Source organism: Gorilla gorilla, chromosome 1 (assembly GCF_029281585.2).
Source record: "Gorilla gorilla gorilla isolate KB3781 chromosome 1, NHGRI_mGorGor1-v2.1_pri, whole genome shotgun sequence".
Classification (NCBI taxonomy): Eukaryota; Metazoa; Chordata; class Mammalia; order Primates; family Hominidae; genus Gorilla; species Gorilla gorilla.
Window position 1 is genome coordinate 120,162,929 of NC_073224.2, and position 21,185 is coordinate 120,184,113.

General features: G+C 40.6%; 1 protein-coding gene across 1 annotated transcript in view; it reads right to left on the reverse strand.

Moving 5' to 3' along the window:
• CASQ2 (calsequestrin 2) overlaps positions 1–5,392 on the reverse strand; it is a 76,868-nt gene extending 71,476 nt beyond the window's left edge. The window contains exon 1 of the mRNA XM_004026405.5: positions 4,926–5,392. Coding sequence (XP_004026454.2) covers positions 4,926–5,159 — 234 coding nt within the window. The 5' untranslated portion in view covers positions 5,160–5,392. The remainder of the gene's footprint in view (positions 1–4,925) is intronic.
• Between the last annotated feature and the right edge of the window lie 15,793 nt (positions 5,393–21,185).

The window sequence follows — 21,185 nt, forward strand, 5'->3', positions numbered from 1 at the left end:
GCGACCTGTGACCGCTGGCAACTCACTCCTCCTCTCCAGCCCCAGAGAGGAGGAGTGAATAAGCAATAAGAGGAGGAGCAAATCAAACTGGCTGTGAATAAGCAAGATGGCTGCATTTCTAGTCCCCAGCTCCCAAGGCCTGGTTTCCTCAGTTTGTCAACTGATGGGGTTAGCTGTATTGTGTTTAGAATCCTGATGAAATAGTGAGTGTGGGCTAAAAGAAGCCAGCATTTGTTAAGTACCTTCTGTGTGCTAGAGCTATGCTCTTGCTGGGCGGCCTCATTCAATCCTCACAACAGCACTGTCATCTCCACCTTGCAAATGAGGAAGCCAGGTCTATCTGATCTGGAAGCCCGTGTTAGAGCATGCCATCTCTCAAGCACTTCAACCTGAGGGAAATGGTGACATTTCTCAACTCAGGTTGAGAAATGAAGGACTTTCTCTGGCAATATTTATAGGACATGATAGGAGCAGTGGCTTGCACAGCAGTTTCAAGGAAAAAGAGGAAGCAGTAAACAAAGCAGCAAGGAGAAACTGAATTACCTGCCCATGTCCTCTGTCTCTGAGTCCTGTAATGCTAATGGAAGTTGGCCACTGTGGTGTGACTAAATTTACTATCTTGGTGGAAGCTGTAAGAGACAGCATGCAAAATTGCAACTCCCTTTATAATTTGTGTTGACACCCCAATAGAAAAATGAGAAAAGGCATAGAAAAATAATTTACGAAAGAAAAAATACATAAATGGCAAAACAATTTTATAGAAAACTTTAGCCAGAAATCAAAGAAATGTTCATTAAAACAACAATGAAAAGCGAAGATTTTTAAAACTCTAAAAATTGTGTCAAGATCCAAATATAGGGTAATTATTTTAAAAATATGTATGATCATACAGTGGAATACTATGCTGGTATTAACATTACTGTTTAATAATATAGAAATACAATATATGGATATGAAAAAAAGCTGGAAACAAAACTGTATAAATGGTATAATTCCCAACTGAAAAATGTATATTTATGTATAGAAAAAAATACTGGAAAGAAATCTACCAGAACATTATCCATGTTTATTTTGGTGTGATTACTTTTATTGCCTTTTAGTTCTTTTCCACATACTCTGAAATTTCTAAATCAGTATATGCTGCTTTGTTGATGAAGAATACCCAAGCAGGAATCAGAACTGCCAGCTGTTTAAGTCAGGGTTACAGCTATGAAATGAGGGGTTCAGAGCAACCTAGATGACTCCCACAGTTCTTTTGAGCTCTAACATTTCATTCATTCATTCAACAAGCATGTGTAGAACATCTGCATAGAACTATGGATCATACAATGACCCTTGGGCCCTCCAGAGCTGGACTCTGGCCAGATTGGAAAGCAAAGTTTGAGTTTGCTGCCTCCTGGTGTCATATTACTTGCCTTTTTCTTGCTAAGCTGTATAGACCTTATCTTCTCCCCCTTCTCCTCTTCCCCTTGTCAAGCCCTGTTCTCATGGCAGAATTCAGACTCAGGGGATGTAAGTAATTGGCAACATCTCAAAGATCTACCTCTCCCAGAGGACCTTGACTAAGTAGGGACAAAAATCTTACCCTAAAGAAATGAGGCCCTCTTGGCCAAATTTTAGGAAAAAGCCAGCAGGTGGAAAAATACTTGAGAGCCATCAGAATATTTGCTGTTTTGCCAGTAAATTCCTACTCATTTCACAAACCAACTCTGGCTCTTCCTCTTTCCTCTACTCTCCCTGAGAAACTTATAAGTTGCTGTGTTGTTACAGCAACCTCCCTGCACTGTAGCTCTTAGTTTGCATGTTTTCTTCCATGTTCAGCTGTGAGCCACTTGAGGGTCTCATTTTCCCCGTATCCACAGCATCTATCCCAGGGCCCCAACACAAATTAGGTGGCAGATGCATGACTAATTGAATGGTATTTCAAGTGCCCCTCATCAGGCAGTGACCTCCTCACTCTGTGTATGGAGCTGTTTCTGGCTCTTTTCATTGACATCCCTTAGAGATGCAGACAAAATATACATGACTGGCCACAGTGCCCTTGGAGTTTCTTAGAATGGGGTGGCCCTAGTGTGAGGAGCTATGAGTTTCTAACTCCTAGAAATTCCTCAGGTGTTTCAGCCTGGGGATGGCGACTCCTCACTGGAGAGCGAAATCAACTTAATAGGTTGAGATCAGTTTTTAAAATGAAATAGAAGAGAACAGGATAAAAATAGAAAAAAATTTTAATTCCCCAAGTAATAATAATAAGTATAGTTTATATGAAATTTTTGTTTCTGGTGTGTGTCTGTGTCTGTGTGTGTCTGTATATACTGGGTCATAGTCGGTTATGATAAAAAGTGTCAGAAGCCGCCTTAAGCTGCGAGGGGGAAGGGAGCTGCCTCCCCTCCAGCTATTTGCCCGTGGCTGAGACCACACTGCCTGTTGGATGGACACTGGGAACTGCCTCCTCTTTTCCCCCTACCCCCTAACAGCCACAGCCCTGGAAGCTGACAGACTATTTTTCTTAGTGCAAGTGTGGGGTCTAGAGGATTAAGAGGACAAAATAGTTGTTTTGACCATGAAGAAAGTTTAAAGGCATGTTCGCTCTTTCCACTCATGGACTTCCTGGAGCCGTTTTTTCCCTTGATGCTGCACCTGACAAGTATCTCAACAAAGGCCCGTCCCTTCCTCAACCTTCACTAATGGAGCCCAGGCCTCCTCCTCAGTTTGGACTTTTGCATGAGCAGCGCCTCCAGGCCATGTACTTCTCGGCCATGCTGGTGTACAGCTGGCATCATCAGACCCGGGTCCAGAGGCTGAGCAACTCTGTTTAAGGAAGACTCTTGAAACCATCTTAAACAGGCTACCCAGAAGCCCCTTGGGCGTTTTTGCACTGATTTCAGGAGTAGTACCGTGTAGGTGTTACGTATGACTGCCTTCATTTGCAGTAGCTGTGTGACCTTGGACAACTTAGCCTCTCTGCTTCAGTTTCCCCATCTATAAAATGGAATTGGTAACTGTACCTACTTAATAGAATTATTGTAAGGATTAAACAAGCTAACACAGACCAAGTGCTTAGAACAGTCCCTGCACTTAGTAAGCATTTAATAAACATTATTATTATTTAATCATTTCTTAAGCCTGCATGATAGTTATTATTTTTCCATATTTATAGATAAGAAAATGAAGCTCTGAGAAATTACGTAATTTGCCCTGTGTCCTGTGCCTAGTAGAGACAAAGCCAGAACTTAAATCCAGATATCCTGACTTCAAGTTCTGTGTTCTTTTTCTCCTAATGATGCCTCACTCCAGCTTTAGCAGCCTGAGGGGCATCAAATTAACTCCTGTGGTGAACTTTTCCTTATCGGTCTCTGCTGGGCAGGCACCCACTGTGAAAAGGACACTCTTGGATCAAAGGTGTCTGGAGGGATGGTAAGCCCAGGGGAAGTTTCTGTTCATGATTTTGCATAGTCTTTGGGGACAGATATACTTGGGGGAGCTAGAGATAGATAGATAGATAGATAGATAGATAGATAGATAGATAGATAGATAGAGAGAAGGATGATAGAAAGATATTTCTTTTTAAAAAAAATTAGAATCAGAAATGAATGTCCTTGCCTGTACTGTCCACGCAAAGGCATTCTTTTGGAGTTCTAGGCTAACTGGACAGCGATAAGCATATGGGGGAGAATCCTTATGCCTTCAATTAAGTTTTCATAACAATGTCTCTTGATAACTGAGTATGGCAGTTTGAGATGGAGATATAATGTAAGTGTTGGTTTCATGTGCTAAGCAGCAGCTAAGTTCTATGTCTCGTTCTTTTCCACCTGTGATTTGCTCATTTCTATAAAATAAAGTCTTAATAACTATCCCTGCTTTCTCTTTTCTTGCAACCCACAGAGAGAACTGAAATTCCACATTCAGCACCCAAGGTTGGAGATATACTTTTGATGTATTTGGGATAGTTTTGCTGGATTTTATTACAGTCAATTTTTCAATTTGAAAAAATTCAAATCCACATGGGTTTTATACAGTAATCCTATTAAACTATTTCATCAACCTGAGTTCTCTGATTGTGCTGGTTAATAAACTGTAATTCTCAAATATCCTTTTCACAGGTTTGTGCCTGGGCTAGGCGTGGGGACTGATGAGGCATCTTGGTGCCCACTAGCATTCTTGGCACCCTCAGGCCCTCTTAAAGTGTAAGCCATCTTAAGCTGTCCAGGAGGAGCTGCAGGAATAGTTTCTGGGGCACTCGCAAAGGATTAGAAAATGGGCCCCAGTGCCAGGTTACAAACAGGCAGGCCATGTAATGTGGTTAAAATAAGAACTGACTTCAGCTCTGCCCTAAAGTCACACCAAGAACTTTCTGAGAAAAAAATCACATAAATGAATATGCCGCTCAGAAGATCTGCACACAACTACATTCTGTAATGCTGACTGACGCAAAACATGAGAGAGGAAAGTCATTTAGTGATATTCTCCGTCTGACCCCCAGAGAGAGGCAAGGTCAAGTAACTCTGGTCTCTCCAAGATCATGGGGAGATTTGAGGGAGCAGAGTGGGCATACTGAATGAAATCCACAAGTAGTCCCTGGATTTCATTTCAGCCAACAGTTTTAACAATAGTTTCTACATTCTATCTGGGAAACAATGGCTGGGACAAGAGCCCTTGAAAAGTCAAGGGGGCCATAAAGACTTTACATCAGACCCATCGTAGTGCAGCACGTTTGGTCCTCTTCATTTGAAGAGTTAGGACCCACCCCTCATTGTTCACACATCCCAGCTGTGTGACAAGGGCATCTGATTCACGTGAGGCCAAAATAAAGCAGACTTCAGTATATATTCTCTACATCCTCGTTCCCATATCCCAACCCCTGGCCAAAGGCATTCCCTCGGCACCTCACTGAGGCAGCGCAGACAGCATGCCCTTTGGCTACTTACCTCAAGCACGATTTCTTTCAGTTGGAACTGTTTTTGCGCGACCTTATCTGAAGACACCGGCTCATGGTAGTAGAGGCAAAGCAAGTCATATTTCTTTAAAACCTGCTTGAAGTTCTTCTCGGAAAGACTTACCACTCGGTCCTTCCCGTCATATGTGGGGAAATTAAGCCCCTCTTCTGCCCTGCAAGAGGACAGAAAATAAATCCCCACAATAAACAAATGAGTTCTCTTCATTTGGGAAAACTTTTGTTTCTCGTTCCCAAATATGCCGTGTGCAGAAGAGAGGACAGAAGACTGTTAGAGGCCTTGTTGAGCCAAGCAGAGAGCAGACAGGCTGATTTTGTCTCTCTTCTTTGCCCTTCCTGGGGCTGAGAAGTGACTCTTCACCTCCTTGGGTCCAGCCAGCTCTGGAATCGTGGGCTCAGGACAAAGAGCAGAGGCACACACACACACACACACACGCACGCACGCACGCATGAGAGTAGAAAAACAGCCAAGCTAGGGAGGCTGGGAGGCCAAGCCCCAGATACCTTACATAGCTCTGCTCAGCCTCTGTCTCATTAGGAACTCCATTTTTAGGATGCAGTTGTTTCAGGCTAAAAATAAATCATGCAATGAATAAAAAAGTTAGATACGACACTGTAGAGGGATTCGCTGATACAGTCTGTCCGACTGGTGAAGAGGGAAGAGGCAGAAGGAAAAAGACAAGAATGTACACGCATGAAATAAGGAGGCTAGAAAGGTCAAAGAAGAGAAAGAAACTCAAGAGGGAGAGAGATAAGGGACTATGGTGCCAATAAGCAAATGGAGAGTTCAAACATACGGAATGACACTCATACATTACTGAATTGTTAAATCACGCCAGGGAGGTAACTCAGCCTGTCCCCTCACGGTGGTTGTTCATCCTCTCTTCCTCACTGCAGCATGGAACAAAATGGAGCCCCGAGGTAGACTTCTTCATGTTCTACTCCTGTCTTTTTCTGCCTTCCCTCCTCTCCTTCAAAATCCTCTGCCAGCCACTGGGCGAGGGGTGCAGGGACACCCTGATGAACCCAGCTGACACCAGAAGAACCTGTCCTCATCAAACTAAAATGAAACAAGGTTCACAGTTCAAATCCCTACTCTGCCTTTTAACAGCTAATGAACTTTGGAGGGTCACTTGCCCTCTCTGATTCTCAGTTCCCCTCTATGTAAAGTGGGGCTGATAATAACCATAAAGTTTAAAACACATAGATGAAAAAGCATGGCACAAAATAGGTGCTCAAAAATAGTAGCTATTATACTTACTTCTCGTTGGAGCTGGTGGAACATTGGTTATATAATGGATATTTGTCTGTTTCTAATATGAATGGTTTGTGAACCCTTTCTTGTCCATTTTCTCCTTGAATCCAGCAGGCAACTGGGGCAAAAGGGATCAGAGCTCATCCTACCGCTGAGCTAACAGCAACTTCTCTGAGTTTGCAGCATTTCTAACTGCCGGAGCAAGAATCCAACCCTGCCTCAAAGCTGCTGCTCCTGGTTGTTTTCCCTCTGACTCTGGGTGATTCCCTTGCAGACACCCCTTTTCTTAAGTACCTTCTTGACCATCTCTTCCAGTCCAACCCTAGTCCAGTCATGTCTCTCCACTCTTTAAAGGCATCTAGGGCATTCATGATTCTGACCAAGTTTTTGTTCTCCTTCAGTTATAAATCAGCTTTGGAAAGACAGAGTACTCTGTCATGCACAGCTTCTGCAGGGGCTAGAAGGCAAAGAGAAGATCCGTGGCCTCTCTGAGTAAAGCAAGGCTCCCCTGAAGTCAGACGGCCTTACACTGAGAGTTAGGCTGATAAGGGGTTGTCTTGATGCTACACTCTCATGTGCAGAAAGTTGGGGCCTTGAAGAACCCATCACTAAAACCCTTGACGGTATTCCGTTCTTTCTAATGGTGTAGTCTCTAAGTTTTCAAAAGATGGAGCCAAGAATATCCATTCTAAGGTGCACTTAGCTTTCCAAGTCAGTGGCAAGCATGCAAGATCTCTGCTTTCTTTAGGAAATTTAAGGGGAAAAAGATTTCCGAGTGAAACAATGTGTGTCTTGTCTTTTTGAGGTCAGCCTCCCCAGACTGTTCCCAGTTGTCTCGATCTCACTGGGTTACCTTTATTTAGAATTTGCTCCACTTTTCTTAATATGTAAGTAGGTTTTTTTTAACTGTTACTGAAAAATTGGAAGCTATTTAAAGTCAGAGTCTTTTAATTTCCTTCTGACTTATAATTGACAAAACTATAAGGGAAAACAAATAATTTTTTAAAATTTAGTTTAGCCTTCAACTCTGGTTTACCACAAAAAGCCCGAGCTGTGGAAAAGTTCCTGCCCCTAGATCATGGACTCGATTTGGGCCAGGCAGCCCAGCCCTGAGGACACGCAGCCACTGACATATGCTGTGGTGATCAGGTTTCCCCCAAGCATCCACGGTAGATATGAGGTCTACATTCACGCCCCACTCTCAGCAAAAGGTAGGTTTTCATAGTTTACATTTAACGTACCAGGCTTATTTTCTGTCTGCCTTTCATTTTCCTATTTTTGTTTTTCCTCTGTCTTATTGGTCACCAACTTTAATTTTTTTTTTTTTTTTTTTTGAGATGGAGTTTCGCTCTTGTCGCCCAAGCTGGATGGAGCGCAATGGCGCGATCTCGGCTCACCACAATCTCCGCCTCCCAGGTTCAAGCCATTCTTCTGCCTCAGCCTCCCGAGTAGCTGGGATTACAGGCACGTGCCATCACGCCTGGCTAATTTTGTATTTTTATTAGATACAAGGTTTCTCCATGTTGGTCAGGCTGGTCTTGAACTCCCAATCTCAGGTGATCCGCCTGCCTTAGCCTCCCAAAGTGCTAGGATTACAGGTGTGAGCCACCGGGTCCAGCCAATTCATTTATTTTTTAAACAAAGAATGCTTCACACATTTCTGAGTCAACCTTACATCCTGCAAATCAGCTGTTTTGTTCCAGCTTTAGCTGCGCCCCAAGCCAATGTGTCATGCACTTCTAGTTTATGTGGTTGTGCTGAAATGTGTGCATTTTTATGTGCCATTAGTAGGTACTTTTTGTTTTGTTTTTAAACAAGAAGGGGTAGAACAAAACACACAAGTCAATACAAATAAATGTTTATTGTTGTCACAATATATGCCGTAGGCCCCTTGTTTTGCTAACCATTTCCAGTCCTTCACTGTGAGTGGCCGCCAACTAGAGTCCCTAAATCTAACCTAGCTCATTTACTTTGTTTATTCTTGACAGGTGGCAGAATGATTTTCTCTCAGACCATTTTATCTACAAAGAGAAACGTACGTGCTCACGCCTCCCTTCGAAGGTCTGCAGGTCTCCATTTGGGCGCCTCTGAGGTGCCTTAGAGAGAAAGAGCCGCCCCCAGAAAGGCGGGAGACCTGCGTTCCGCCTGCCTGTGTGATTAGGTCAGGAGCCCTGAGGCTCGGGCCCTAGCACTTCCAATTTGTGAAAGAGGGTTAGAGTCACCAAGCTCCTACGGCCACCTTTCTGGCTCTAAGATGTTAAAATCTGTTACAAGATTTTCTTTTACCAGGATAGGCCTCAGCCCAACACACAGGTGTGATGAAGTCTGATGAATGTTAGCTGCGGAGGAGGGTTTTGATGGGCGTGACTCCGGACTAGTCCAAGCTTGCCTCTTCTCCAAGGCAAAGATCGCCTACAATGTCACTGCTGCCAAAGGCCCCTTCTTTGGCTAAAATACTCCACCCAGTGGACAAAACAGAAAATGGCCTATTTCTTTGCTCCCATTCCTGGAGGGAAGCACAGCCTATTGGCCTGGTAGAAAGAGTGCAGAAATGCTCGGGTCTAGAGCCCTGTGCTCCATGAGCCTCCAGCATCCTCTGGCCAGATCTAAACAAGCCTGTTAGCAACCCCAAGGCCCTCCTTTTCTCTCAACTTTAACAGGTGGTCCCTGGAGCCTTCCTGCCTCCTCTGCACCAGGAAACTCCTCAACAGAAACGAGCAGAAAGAGATCAATGCTATCCTGAAAAAGAGCCCCAAAGCTCCACCAATATGATTCCAGGTTTTGACAAATGTCACCTCCTCAAGGAGGCCCTCAGTGTAGACCAGGAGCTGACACTCACTCCCCTTACACACTATACTTCTCCTTGGAAACACTCCTCTCACGGGAGATCCTTCTCCCTCTCCCCGCTGAATCTCATTGCTGCAGGGGCAGCATCTGTTCACAGCATCCTCATAGCAAGTAGTAGTTCTCATTAAATGCTTATTAAATAAATCTGTAGCATTACTTTGTGTCCGGGCCCGGTGGCTCACGCCTGGAATCCCAGCACTTTGAGAGGTTGAGGCGGGAGGATCACCTGAGGTCAGGAGTTTGAGACCAGCCTGGCCAACATAGCAAAACCCAATCTCTACTAAAATACAAAAAGACAGGCATGATGGCACCTGCCTGTAATCCCAGCTACTCGGGAGGCTAAGGCAGGAGAATCGCTTGAGCCCGGGAGGCGGAGACTGCAGTGTGCCGAGATTGCACCACTGCACTCCAGCCTGGGCAAGAGAGTGAGACTCCATCTCAAATAAAATAAAATAAAATAAAATAAGCCAGGTATTTTAACAGCAGCAACAAGAGAAGGAGAGAGAGAGAGATAGAGAGAGAGAAGGAAGGAAGGAAGGACAGGGGAAGGAAGGAAGGACAGGGGAAGGAAGGAAGGAAGGAAGGAAGGAAGGAAGGAAGGAAGGAAGGAAGGAAGGAAAATTTAATTCAGTAGACAAGAACAGATAAATGGAAAGCTTAGGGCTACTTTGTCCTGGAACTAGGGGGGAAATGCAGGGTTCTCAGGGGTAGCAGTAAAAGAACAGGAAAAAAAAGCCCTAATATGGAGGTCATATCAAAGGGTCCAAATGGAGGGTAAGGTAGGCGGAATAGTGCCCCCCATTCCCCCACCCCCCAACAGGATGTCCAGTATAATCCTCAGAACCTGTGTGTGTGTGTGTGTGTGTGTGTGTGTTGCCTAATATGACCAAGGAGTCTTTGCAGATGTGATTAAGTTACGGATCTTGAGATGGAGAGATTAGCCTGGATTATCCTGGTGGATGCTTGTGAAACAGCGGCAAGAGGGTCAGAGTGAGAGAAGGAGATGGAGGATGGAAGCAGAGGCTGGAATGACACAGGCCAGCAGCCAAAGCACGTAGGCAGCCTCTAAGAGGTAGAAAAGGCCAGGAGAGGATTTTCCCTGAAAGCCTCCAGGAGGAATGCAGCCCCACAACCCATTTTAGACTTTTAACCTCCATAACTATAAGATAATACATTTGTGTTGTTTTAACCGCTAAGTCTGTGATAATTTGTTACAGCAGCAATAGGGAACTAATAGAGGGTGACAGTGAAAACCGACTCCTAAAGTGACAAAAAGCTGCCTATCCTATAGCCTCAGCTGTTTTATCTGCAAAGTAACCTGTACCTTCACCTAGCCCCATTGCCTGTACCAAATAGATGAGAAAACAGCTCGGCACAGTTCAGTTCATAGGGTCATTTACATTTATGTTTCCTTTGATCCTCACTCCATGAGGGAGCTGGGACATATGTCTCTTGAGGCAAGTCACTAACACCTCTGAAGGCCTCTAAAATAATCTAGATCCACATTCTCCTACGTTTTTGACCTTTCTTTTTTATGGTAATATACCATCTCTCAATATCTCTCCTTAGGAGTCTTTTTAAAGTTGCCGTTTTTGTGTAATATATTTTAAAAGAAATGATTTTCAAATATGTCTAGGTTGACATATTATTACAGACTCTTATAAAATTCATTTTAATATCATTCTTAATAATCATTATATACAGAATGAAGATAAATTATACCTTGCCAGTTTATAAATGATTCATTGTTTAATTTAATTAAAATAGACAACAGAAAGGTTGATTTGTTAGCAAATGTTTAAATGGCATATTGGTTTAGGAAACAAATATATATGAGAAATAAAGATTGAAGTTTTTCCTTTTTTTAATTTTTTTAATTGAGAAATAATTGATATACAGGGAATTGAACATATTTAAAGTGTGACATTTGATACATTTTGGCATATGCATACATGCATGAAACTATCACCACAATCAAGATATTGAATATATCCACTGCCTACAAGTTTCTTGAGTCCTTTTATAATCCATCCTTCCCTCCTCCTCCCCCTAGTCCTTAGGCAACCTCCAATCTTTTTTGTCACTATAGATTAGTTTTTATTTTCTATAGTTTTATGTAAATGGAATCATACATTACCTATTCTCTTTTTTTTCTTTGATGTGGCTTCTTTCACTCAGCATACCTATTTTGATATTCAGTAATGTTGCCTATATTAATTGTCTTTCATTTTTATCACTAACTAGAATTATATTGTATCAACATATACAATTTGTTTATTCTTTCCCCATTAATAGAAATTTGTGTCATTTTTACACATAAAGCTAAAATTAAAATCTGTGATTCAATCTAGTTAATATAATGTGAATAAGTATGAATCAAAGTAGGGATGTTTTGGCATATTCCATTGTTCTGTATTATACTGTTTCTTGAAAAGACTCCAATTCTACTGAATTGCTTTAACATGTTTGCTAAAAAGTGGTCACCCAGCCAGATGTGGTGGCTCATGCCTGTAATCTTAGCACTTTGGGAGGCTCAGGCAGTTGGATCATTCGAGGTCAGAAGTTCATGACCAGCCTGGCCGACATGGTGAAACCCCATCTCTACTAAAGATACAAAAATTAGCTGGGTATGGTGGTGCACGCCTGTAATCTCAGCTACTCCAGAGTCTGAGGCAGAAGAATCGCTTGAACCCAGGAGGTGGAGGTTGCAGTGAGCCAAGATGGCGCCACTACACTCTAGCCTAGGGGACAAAAGCGAAATTCTGTCTCAAAAAAAAAAAAAAAAAAAAAAAAAAAAAAGTGGTCATCCATATATATGTTGGTCTATTTCTGGGCTCTCTGTTTTGTTCCTTTTATTTATCTTTTTAAAATGTCAGTGCTATGTATTAGTTTTTATTACTGTAGCTCTGAAAGTCTTGAAATCAGGTACTGTTAGCTGTCCAACTTTCTTCTTCTTTTTCAAGTTATTTTGGCTATTCTAGGTCCCCTACATTTCCATATGAACTTTAGAATCAGTTCAACAAGTTCTAAAACAAAAATCTGTTGGGAGTTTTAGTGGGGAGAATTCATATCTTTGCAACATTGAGTCTTCTGAAACATGAACAAGATATATCTCTCTATAAATTTAAGTCTTTAATTTCTTTCAGTAATGTCTTATAGTTTTCCCTATTTAGGTACTAGATCTTTCATCAGATTTAATCTTTAAGTATTTCATATTTTGGTGCTTTAAAAAAATGATAAAGTTTTAAATTTTTTATTTCAATTTGTTTGTTGATAGCAAATATAAATATAATTGATTTTTGTGTGTTGGTGTTGTATCCTGTAAACTGGCTAAATTTATTAGTTCTAGAAGCTAGTTTGTAGATCCCATTGGATCTTCTTCACAGATGTTATTTCGTCTGCAGACAAAGACCTATTTATTTCTTCAGTTGAAATTTGGATGCCTTTTTTTTCTTTGGCTTGTTTTATTGCACTAACTAGAACCTCTAGTACAATGTTAAACAGACGTGGTAACTGTAAACATCCTTGTCTCGTCCCTGATCTTAGGAGAAGAGTTCAGTTCACTTACTGGCAGGGTGGTAGCTACAGTTTTTGTTTGTTTTATACAGATGCCCTTTGCTAGGGTTAGGAAATTGACTTCTTTTCCTAGTTGGTTGAGAGTTTTTCTCAAGAATGGATATTGCATTTTGTCAAATCCTTTTTCTACATCCATAGAGATGATCATATGTTGTTGTTGTTTTTTTACTATGTTGATTTGGTAAATTACCAAATTGATTTTTTTAAGTTAAATCAACCTTGGACTTCTAGTATAAACCCCATTTGGTCATGATGTATTATCATTTTTATGAATTTTTCAATTTCATTTATGAGAATTTTGTTTAGAATGTTTGCACCTTTGTTCATGATGGATATTGATCTGCAGTGCTTTGTGCAGGTCCAGATTGCCATTTGGTATCATTTTCCTTCTGCCAGAAAAACTTCCTTTGTGCAGATCTGCTGACAATTCTTTTAGCTTTTGTTTGTTTGAAAATGTTTTTATCTTGCTTTGTTTTTTTTTTTTTTTTGAAAGGTATGTTTACTGGTTAAAAGTTTTAGGTTGACTTTTTTTTCTTTCAGCACTTTAGAGTTGCTCCACTGTTGTCTTGCTTATATTCTTTTCTATAAGCAATTACTGTCATCCTTATGTTTGTTCCATTGTATATAATTTCTTTTTTCCTCTGGCTGTTTTCAAGATGTTGTTTTTATCAATAGTTTTGAGTAATTTGATTATGATGTGCCTTGCTTTCATGATTTAGGTTTTTGTTTTTGTTTTTGTTTTTCATGTTTCCTGTGCTCCTTGGATCTGTGCGTTCATAGTTTTCCTCAGATTTGTTGAATATTTCGTCATTATTTCTTCAAATGGCTTTTCTGTCTCCTCCCCATTCTTAAGGGATTCTCATTATATATATTAAGCCACGTGGGGTTTCCTAATTTATGTTCTTTTTATTTTCTAAAATTATTATTATTATTTATGCTTCATTTTGTATAGTTGCTATTGCTGTGTCTTCAAATTCACTAATCTTTTCTTTTTTAACACATAATCTTTTGTTAATACCAGTTAGTGTTGTTTAATCTTGGAAATTATGGTTTCCACCTCTAAAAGCCTGATTTGGGTCTTTTAAATATTTCTTTGTCTTGAATTAGGTTTTTAAAGATATGAAATACAATTACAGTAACCATTTTAATGTTGTTGGCTGCTAATTCTAATATCTGTGTCGGTTCTGAGTCAGTTTCAATTATTATTCTTCTCAACATTATGATTCATATTTTTCTGCTTCTTTGAGTACCTAATAATATTTGATTAGAGGCAAGACCTTGTACATTTTACTTCATTAGTTACTGATTTTAAAAATATTTTTAAATCTTTTCTACTTTTGTTCTGAAATGCAGTTAAGTTATTTGGAAACAGTTTGATCCATTCAGGTCTTAATAATAAGATTTTGTTTTGTTTTGTTTTGTTTCGTTTTGTTTTTGGTAGGGCAAAAGCAGCGATGAGCCTAAGACTAGTTATTCTCCACTACTGAGGCAAGACTTTTCTGAAAGCTCACCCAATGTATTCATAATCAGAATACACAGGTATTCTGAGGTTTTCCAGCCTGGTTGGTGAAAGTCAGCATCATCACTGGCTCTGTGTGGGCACTGGGTACTATTCTTTCTAGTTGAATCCTTCAGATTGTTCCTTTCGCTAGTCTGACATAGTTTCCTTAAAACACATGCATTGATCAGTGCTCTGCTCAAGAACCGGAGGGTAACACCCTGCCACTCTTCCAGGCTGTCTCTCTGTGCAGCTTTCAGACTCCTTGGTCTCCTTGGATCCTCAGTTCTATCTTCCCAACAGAGGATTCCACCTTAGTTACCCCTCCCTGTGCCACTGCCTAAAAGCTCTCTCCAGGCATTCTGTGGGGCAACTGTAGGCTTTAAATGATTTGCTTCCTATCTCCCAGGGATTATGCTCTTTTGTTGCCTACTGTGCAGTATCTTAAAAACTGTTGCTTCAAACTTTTTTTGTATTTTTATTTTTTAGTTGTTTCAGATGGGAGGGGAAATTGGTTTGGTCCCTGTTACTCCATTTTGCCTGGAAGCAGAAGCCTTAGAAAATTGAAAATGTGTGTCTTAGTCAATTTGGACTGCTATAACAGCATACCATAGACAGCGTGGCTTATAAACAACAGAAATTTATTTCGTACAGTTCTGGATATTTGGAAGTTCAAGATGAAGCTGCCAGCAGATTTGGTGTCCAGTGGAGGGCCTGCTATCTGGTTCATAGACAACTGTCTTCTCTTTGTGTCCTCACGCAGTGGCAGGGCTGAGGAATCTTACAGGGGTCCCTTTTATAAAGACACTAATCTCATTCATGAGGACTACCTTTCATTACCTAATCACCTCTTGAAGGTTCCCCCTCCAAATATCATCACATTGAGGTTTAGGACTTCAACATATCAATGAGGTAGGGGCCATAAAATTTCAGTCCACTGCATTTATCTATGTATTATACAAGTAAAAGTAGACAAAAACTGCTTTCATGAGCTGATGGTGGGTATTCTTGCAGATTACTTATTTCAAGGAGTTTAGTTTGTATAAAGTTTTGTTTATTTCTAAATAATTAGAAAAGCTAATGATAGGCCGGGTGCCATGGCTCATGCCTGTAATCCCAACACTTTGGTAGGCCGAGGTGGGCAGATCACCTGAGGTCAGAAGTTCAAGACCAGCCTGGTCAACATGGCAAAACCCCATCTCTACTAAAAAACATTTAAAAAATTAGCCGGGCCTGGTGGTGTGCACCTGTAATCCCAGCGAAACTCCATCTCAAAAAAAAAAAAAGAAAAAGAAAAGAAAAGAAAAAAAGCTAATGGTATATCAGTAAGATTATGCTAGAATGCAAGTAACAAAAATCCAGTGCAAGCTAGCTCAGCTTGTGTAACTAGAGACGGAGAGGGCTGTAGGGTCAGTGTGATTTGTCTGCTCAAGAACACCTTCAGATGTTTTCTGTTTTCATCTCTCTGCTCTGCCTTCTCTTGTCTTTTTTTTCTTTAATACTTTAAGTTCTAGGGTACATGTGCACAATGTGCAGGCTTGTTACATATGTATACATGTGCCTTGTTGGTTCACTGCACCCATTAACTCATCATTTACATTAGGTATTTCTCCTAATGCTATCCCTCTCCCATCCTCCCACCCCACAACAGGCCTTGGTGTGTGATGTTCCCTGCCCTGTGTCCAAGTGTTCTCATTGTTCAATTCCCACCTATGAGTGAGAACATGTGGTATTTGGTTTTCTGTCCTGGTGATAGTTTGCTCAGAATGATGGTTTCCTGCTTCATCCATGTCTCTACAAAGGACAAGAACTCATCCTTTTTTATGGCTGCATAGTATTCCATGGTGTATATGTGCCACATTTTCTTAATCCAGTCTATCATTGATGGACATCTGGGTTGGCTCCAAGTCTTTGCTATTGTGAATAGTGCTGCAATAAACATATGTGTGCGTATGTCTTTATAGTCACATGATTTATATTCCTTTGGGTATATACCCAGTAATGGGATCGCTGGGTCAAATGGCATTTCTAGTTCTAGATCCTTGAGGAATCGCCACACTGTCTTCCACAATGGTTGAACTAGTTTACAGTCCCACCAATAGTGTAAATGTGTTCCAATTTCTCCACATCCTTTCCATCACCTGTTGTTTCCTGACTTTTTAATGATCGCCATTCTAACTGGTGTGATACGAAATCAATGTACAAAAATCACAAGCATTCTTATACACCAATAACAGACAAACAGAGAGCCAAATCATGAGTGAACTCCCATTCACAATTGCTACAAAGAGAATAAAATACCTAGGAATCCAATGTACAAGGGATGTGAAGGACCTCATGTGAAGGACCTCTTCAAGGAGAACTACAAACCACTGCTCAACGAAATCAAAGAGGACACAAACAAATGGAAGAACATTCCATGCTCATGGATAGGAAGAATCAGCATTGTGGAAATGGCCATACTGCCCAAGGTAATTTTTAGATTCAATGCCATCCCCATCAAGCTACCAATGACTTTCTTCAAAGAACTGGAAAAAACTACTTTAAATTTCATATGGAACCAAAAAAAAGAGTCCTTATAGCCAAGATAATCTTAAGCAAAAAGAACAAAGCTGGAGGCATCACACTACCTGACTTCAAACTATATTACAAGGCTACAGTAACCAAAACAGCATGTTACTGGTACCAAAACAGATATATAGACCAATGGAACAGAACAGAGGCCTCAGAAATAACACCAAACATCTGCAACCTGTTAGGATCTTTGACAAACCTAACAAAAACAAGAAATGGGAAAAGGATTCCCTCTTTAATAAATGGTGCTGGGAAAACTGGCTAGCCATATGTAGAAAGCTGAAACTGGATCCCTTCCTTACACCTTATACAAAAATTAATTCACGATGGATTAAAGACTTAAATGTTAGACCTAAAACCGTAAAAATCCTAGAAGAGAACTTAGGCAATACCATTCAGGACATAGGCATGGGCAAGGGCTTCATGACTAAAATGCCAAAAGCAATGGCAACAAAAGCAAAAATAGACAAATGGGATCTAATTAAACTAAAGAGCCTCTGCACAGCAAAAGAAACTACCATCAGCATGAACAGGCAACCTACAGAATGGGAGAAAATTTTTGCAATCTACCTATCTGGCAAAGGGCTAATATCCAGAATCTACAAAGGACTCAAACAAATTTACAAGAAAAAATCAAACAACCCCATCAAAAAGTGGGCAAGGGATATGAACAGACACTTGTCAAAAGGAGACATTTATGCAGCCAACAGACACATGAAAAAATGCTCATCATCACTGGTCATCAGAGAAATGCAAATCAAAACCACAGTAAGATACCATCTCACACCAGTTAGAAAGACTGCCTTCTCTTGTCTTAAACCCTCATCATAGTAGTGGCTAAGCCTGGTTGTTGAAAGATGACTGCAAACAACTCCAGGGCTCCATAATTTTTCCTCTAGAAAGAGAGTGTGAAGATTTTTTGTCCCCTCAGAAACCAGCCCAGCCATCTTCTCCAATCTCATAAACTAAAATTGAATCATGTGCTCACAACTGAAAAATAGAATCCACTCAGACTCCGGTGGGGTCAGTTCCCTGAAAGCTGGGCTGCCAGAGAGGGGTGGAATACCCAAACAATACTCAGGTCACTGTCAAAAGTCAGAGGATTGAGGAGACTGAGGACACTGCAGTCACAATGTCCACTTGGGTGGGTATCAGACCATTTGTAAATGCTTTGAGACAGATAACATAAGTGTGAGCAATCTCTTCCTTCCTAATAAATGAAAAGCCAAATTTGTTATAATTATGATAGTATCTTTTGCACTCTCATTTTAGATATTTTAGGAGACATCTGGATGTGTACATGGGATTTAGGTCAGGTAAATTAAACTAATAGAGTTATGAAAATCACCTTGAGGTGAACTTGCAGAATTAATAATATTGGTATGTTCCTCTTCCCTTGTGTTTCAGTACCAAAGTTTCTTGTATGTTCTTGTCTTTATGTGTTATAGGCACAAATTAGGCAATATGGTGACTAATAACAAAGATAATTGAAAGCTCTGCAGGAGTCAAAACCACTGTGGCAGCTGAGTGATCATCTGAGAGCCTGAGTCATGAGCTGGCCCATCTGACCCCACTAAGGGCCATGTGGACTAATATATTTAATCAGAGGCACTCAGCAGTTTTATTTTAAGTGGCAAGACATTTAGGTTAGTATTTAAGATACTTATAAAAAAAATAAAATTGAATAAGACGCCGTAGTGCTATTAATGTCATGAACCCTGGGAACACTGTCACAACCCCCAGCTGAGAAGTGCTGAAACAGGCCATTTGTAGGACTCACCATGTCCCAAGTGCCGTACCGAGCATCTTACATGCAATGAAGAATATATATCCTCACAGATACATATTCTGTGAGGCAGAATAGAAGAATGCCAGAAGTAGTCACTGGCATTGTCTACATTTTACAGATAAATAAAAAGGTGAAAAGAGGTGGTATTCCCTTGCCTGATGTCGCCTGATAGTAGGCAGTAAAGTTGTGTCCCAAGCAGCTGGGATTCTGGCACCAGAGTATGTGTAATTAACCACTACACTGTACGCTTCTGTTAAGTGCTTGGGGCAAATTTTTTAGCTAAATAATGGCTTTGGCTTCACAGATATGAATAAATCAACATAAGTGTTGGATTTTTAGCAGAGGTCTCAGTATTTGACACCAAGTTCTAGTCTCAGGAAGTATTGTTGCAAGTGCTTTCACTTCTTTTGAGGCTTAATACTAGAAGTCTAGATTAGTCGATTCTCAATCAGAGGTGATTTTGATTTGGCAGTGTCTGGAAACATTTTTGATAGCCACAACTCAGAGATGTGTTGGCTGGGGTGTTCCTGACCCCTAGTGAACAGAGCTCAATGATGTGCTAAATATTCCACAATGCACAAAACAACTCTCCACTACAAAGAACTGTCCAAACCAAAATGTCACTAGTGCTAAGGTTGAAAAACCCTGAGCTACACTGAAACAGAGCTTGCAATGTGCGCATTGAGATCCCCTCTCTGTGGACACTTCCCGGAGTTTTGTCCCTGTGACTTGAGTAGCAGTCATCGTGCCTAACCCTGCTCACAGAGCCTGAAGAATACATGGCACATTTCACTCCTTGTTTGGTATATGAGCACTGGTTCAGCTTGTGTCGCCCTTTATAGCCCTGTCTCCTTGCCTCACAAGCTATGGGATAAGTTTAGAGTGGGAGGAATACTTTCTCCTTAACTGTTCCAGGACAAGCATTCTCAGTGTGTCTGGCTCTTTTAGGTTTTCTGAGTCATGCTTTAATATAGTCCTTGGATTCTTCTTTCTGCCTGTCCTGTTTGCTAGGTTCTTGTGGTAGCAGCCACCCAGTCTCGGAAATCCCCTGTCATCCTCAGCACACAACCAGCCTGATGCAGCTGAGGTGCTCAAGCTTCTGTGTGATTTCGTCCTGTGGTCAGAGCTCTCAGGTGCTTTGGAGTGCACAGACACATGACTGAGGTGAAGCATGGGGCAGGTCCTTGTGGTGTTGGTGCAGTGGCACCCCGAGGCCTGTGGGCTCATAAGAACAGGAATGATATCTGCTAGGGCAGCATCTCAGCACTGCTTCAGGAATAGCTGCTGTATCTTGCAACATGTGGTCTGCATTGGTAGCATTCAGAGACATTCCATTGCCACTCCTTCCTAGAGTAAAGGAACTGCTAATCCTCCCTCTGACTCATAACTAAAGTCAGCTTTCAAAGTGGTGAGGTTGCAGAGCTTGAGGGAGGGGCCTCATGGTCCCAAATACCTACTCCACTTGTTTGCTACTCCAAGGAATTCCTATACAGTCAGTTAATATTATTATCACTCACTCCAATTTTATAGATGAGAATCCTTAAACTCAGAGAAGTTAAGTGACTTTTCTGAGGTGACACAACTAATAAGCTAGGTGATCCATGTCTATATATTTCACATTCACTACTCTCTGCTGGGCTATTACCAAGAAATTCCTTGGCCTTATTTAATACTGGATAGGACTAATTAAGTGATCCAAGTATCTAAGCAACAAGGGTATGTCTGCACCAACAAACCTGAATGTAACTTCTAGATCTGAAAAATAAAATATTGATGGTCCCTAACTTACGATGGTTCAACTTAACAATCTTTAAACTATACCATGGTGCAAAGGCAATATGCATTCAGCAGAAACCATACTTTGAGTACCCATACAATTGTTCTGTTTTTCACTCTCAATGTAGTATTCAATAAATTACATAGGATAATCAATTATTTCTTATAAAATAGGCTTTGTGTTAGATGATTTTGCCCAACTATAGGCAAATATAAGAGCTCTGAGCATGTTTAAGGTAGGCTAGGCTAAACTAAAATGTTCAGTAGACTAGGTATATTAAATGCATTTTCAACTTATTTTCAACTTAGAATGGATTTATTGGGACATAACCCTACTACAAATAGAGGAGCAAATGTATCTGGAATAAAAAATATACTATATGGGATTAAACCCAGATTAGACATTGGGGTAAAAATAGACCAGTGAATCAGAAGAAATAGCAATGAAAACTACGTAAATAGAGTGCAGACAAACTAATTTGAAAAAAATAGAATCCCAGTGACCTATGAGACAATGATAAATAGCTTATCATACATATAATTGGAAGCCCTGAAAGAGCAGAGAGAGGAGGGATCAGAAAAAAAAATTTCAAGAAATAAATGGCTAAAAGCTTTCCACACTTGATGAAAACTATAAACCTACACATTCACGAAGTTTAACAAACCCCATCAGAGAAAGGATAAAAGGAAAACAAGGCAAATTATAATGAAATTTCTGGAGACAGAAGATAACAAGAATTATTAAAAGCAACTAGAGAAAATACTTTATCTACAGAGGAACAAGTATAAGAATGATAGCATACTTCTTTCTAGAAACTATCCAAGCCAAATAACTGTAGAGAAAAATGAAAGAAAAAAAACCTGTCGACCTAGAATGTTTTGCTAAGAGAAAATATGTTTCAGGAGTAACAAGTAAGAA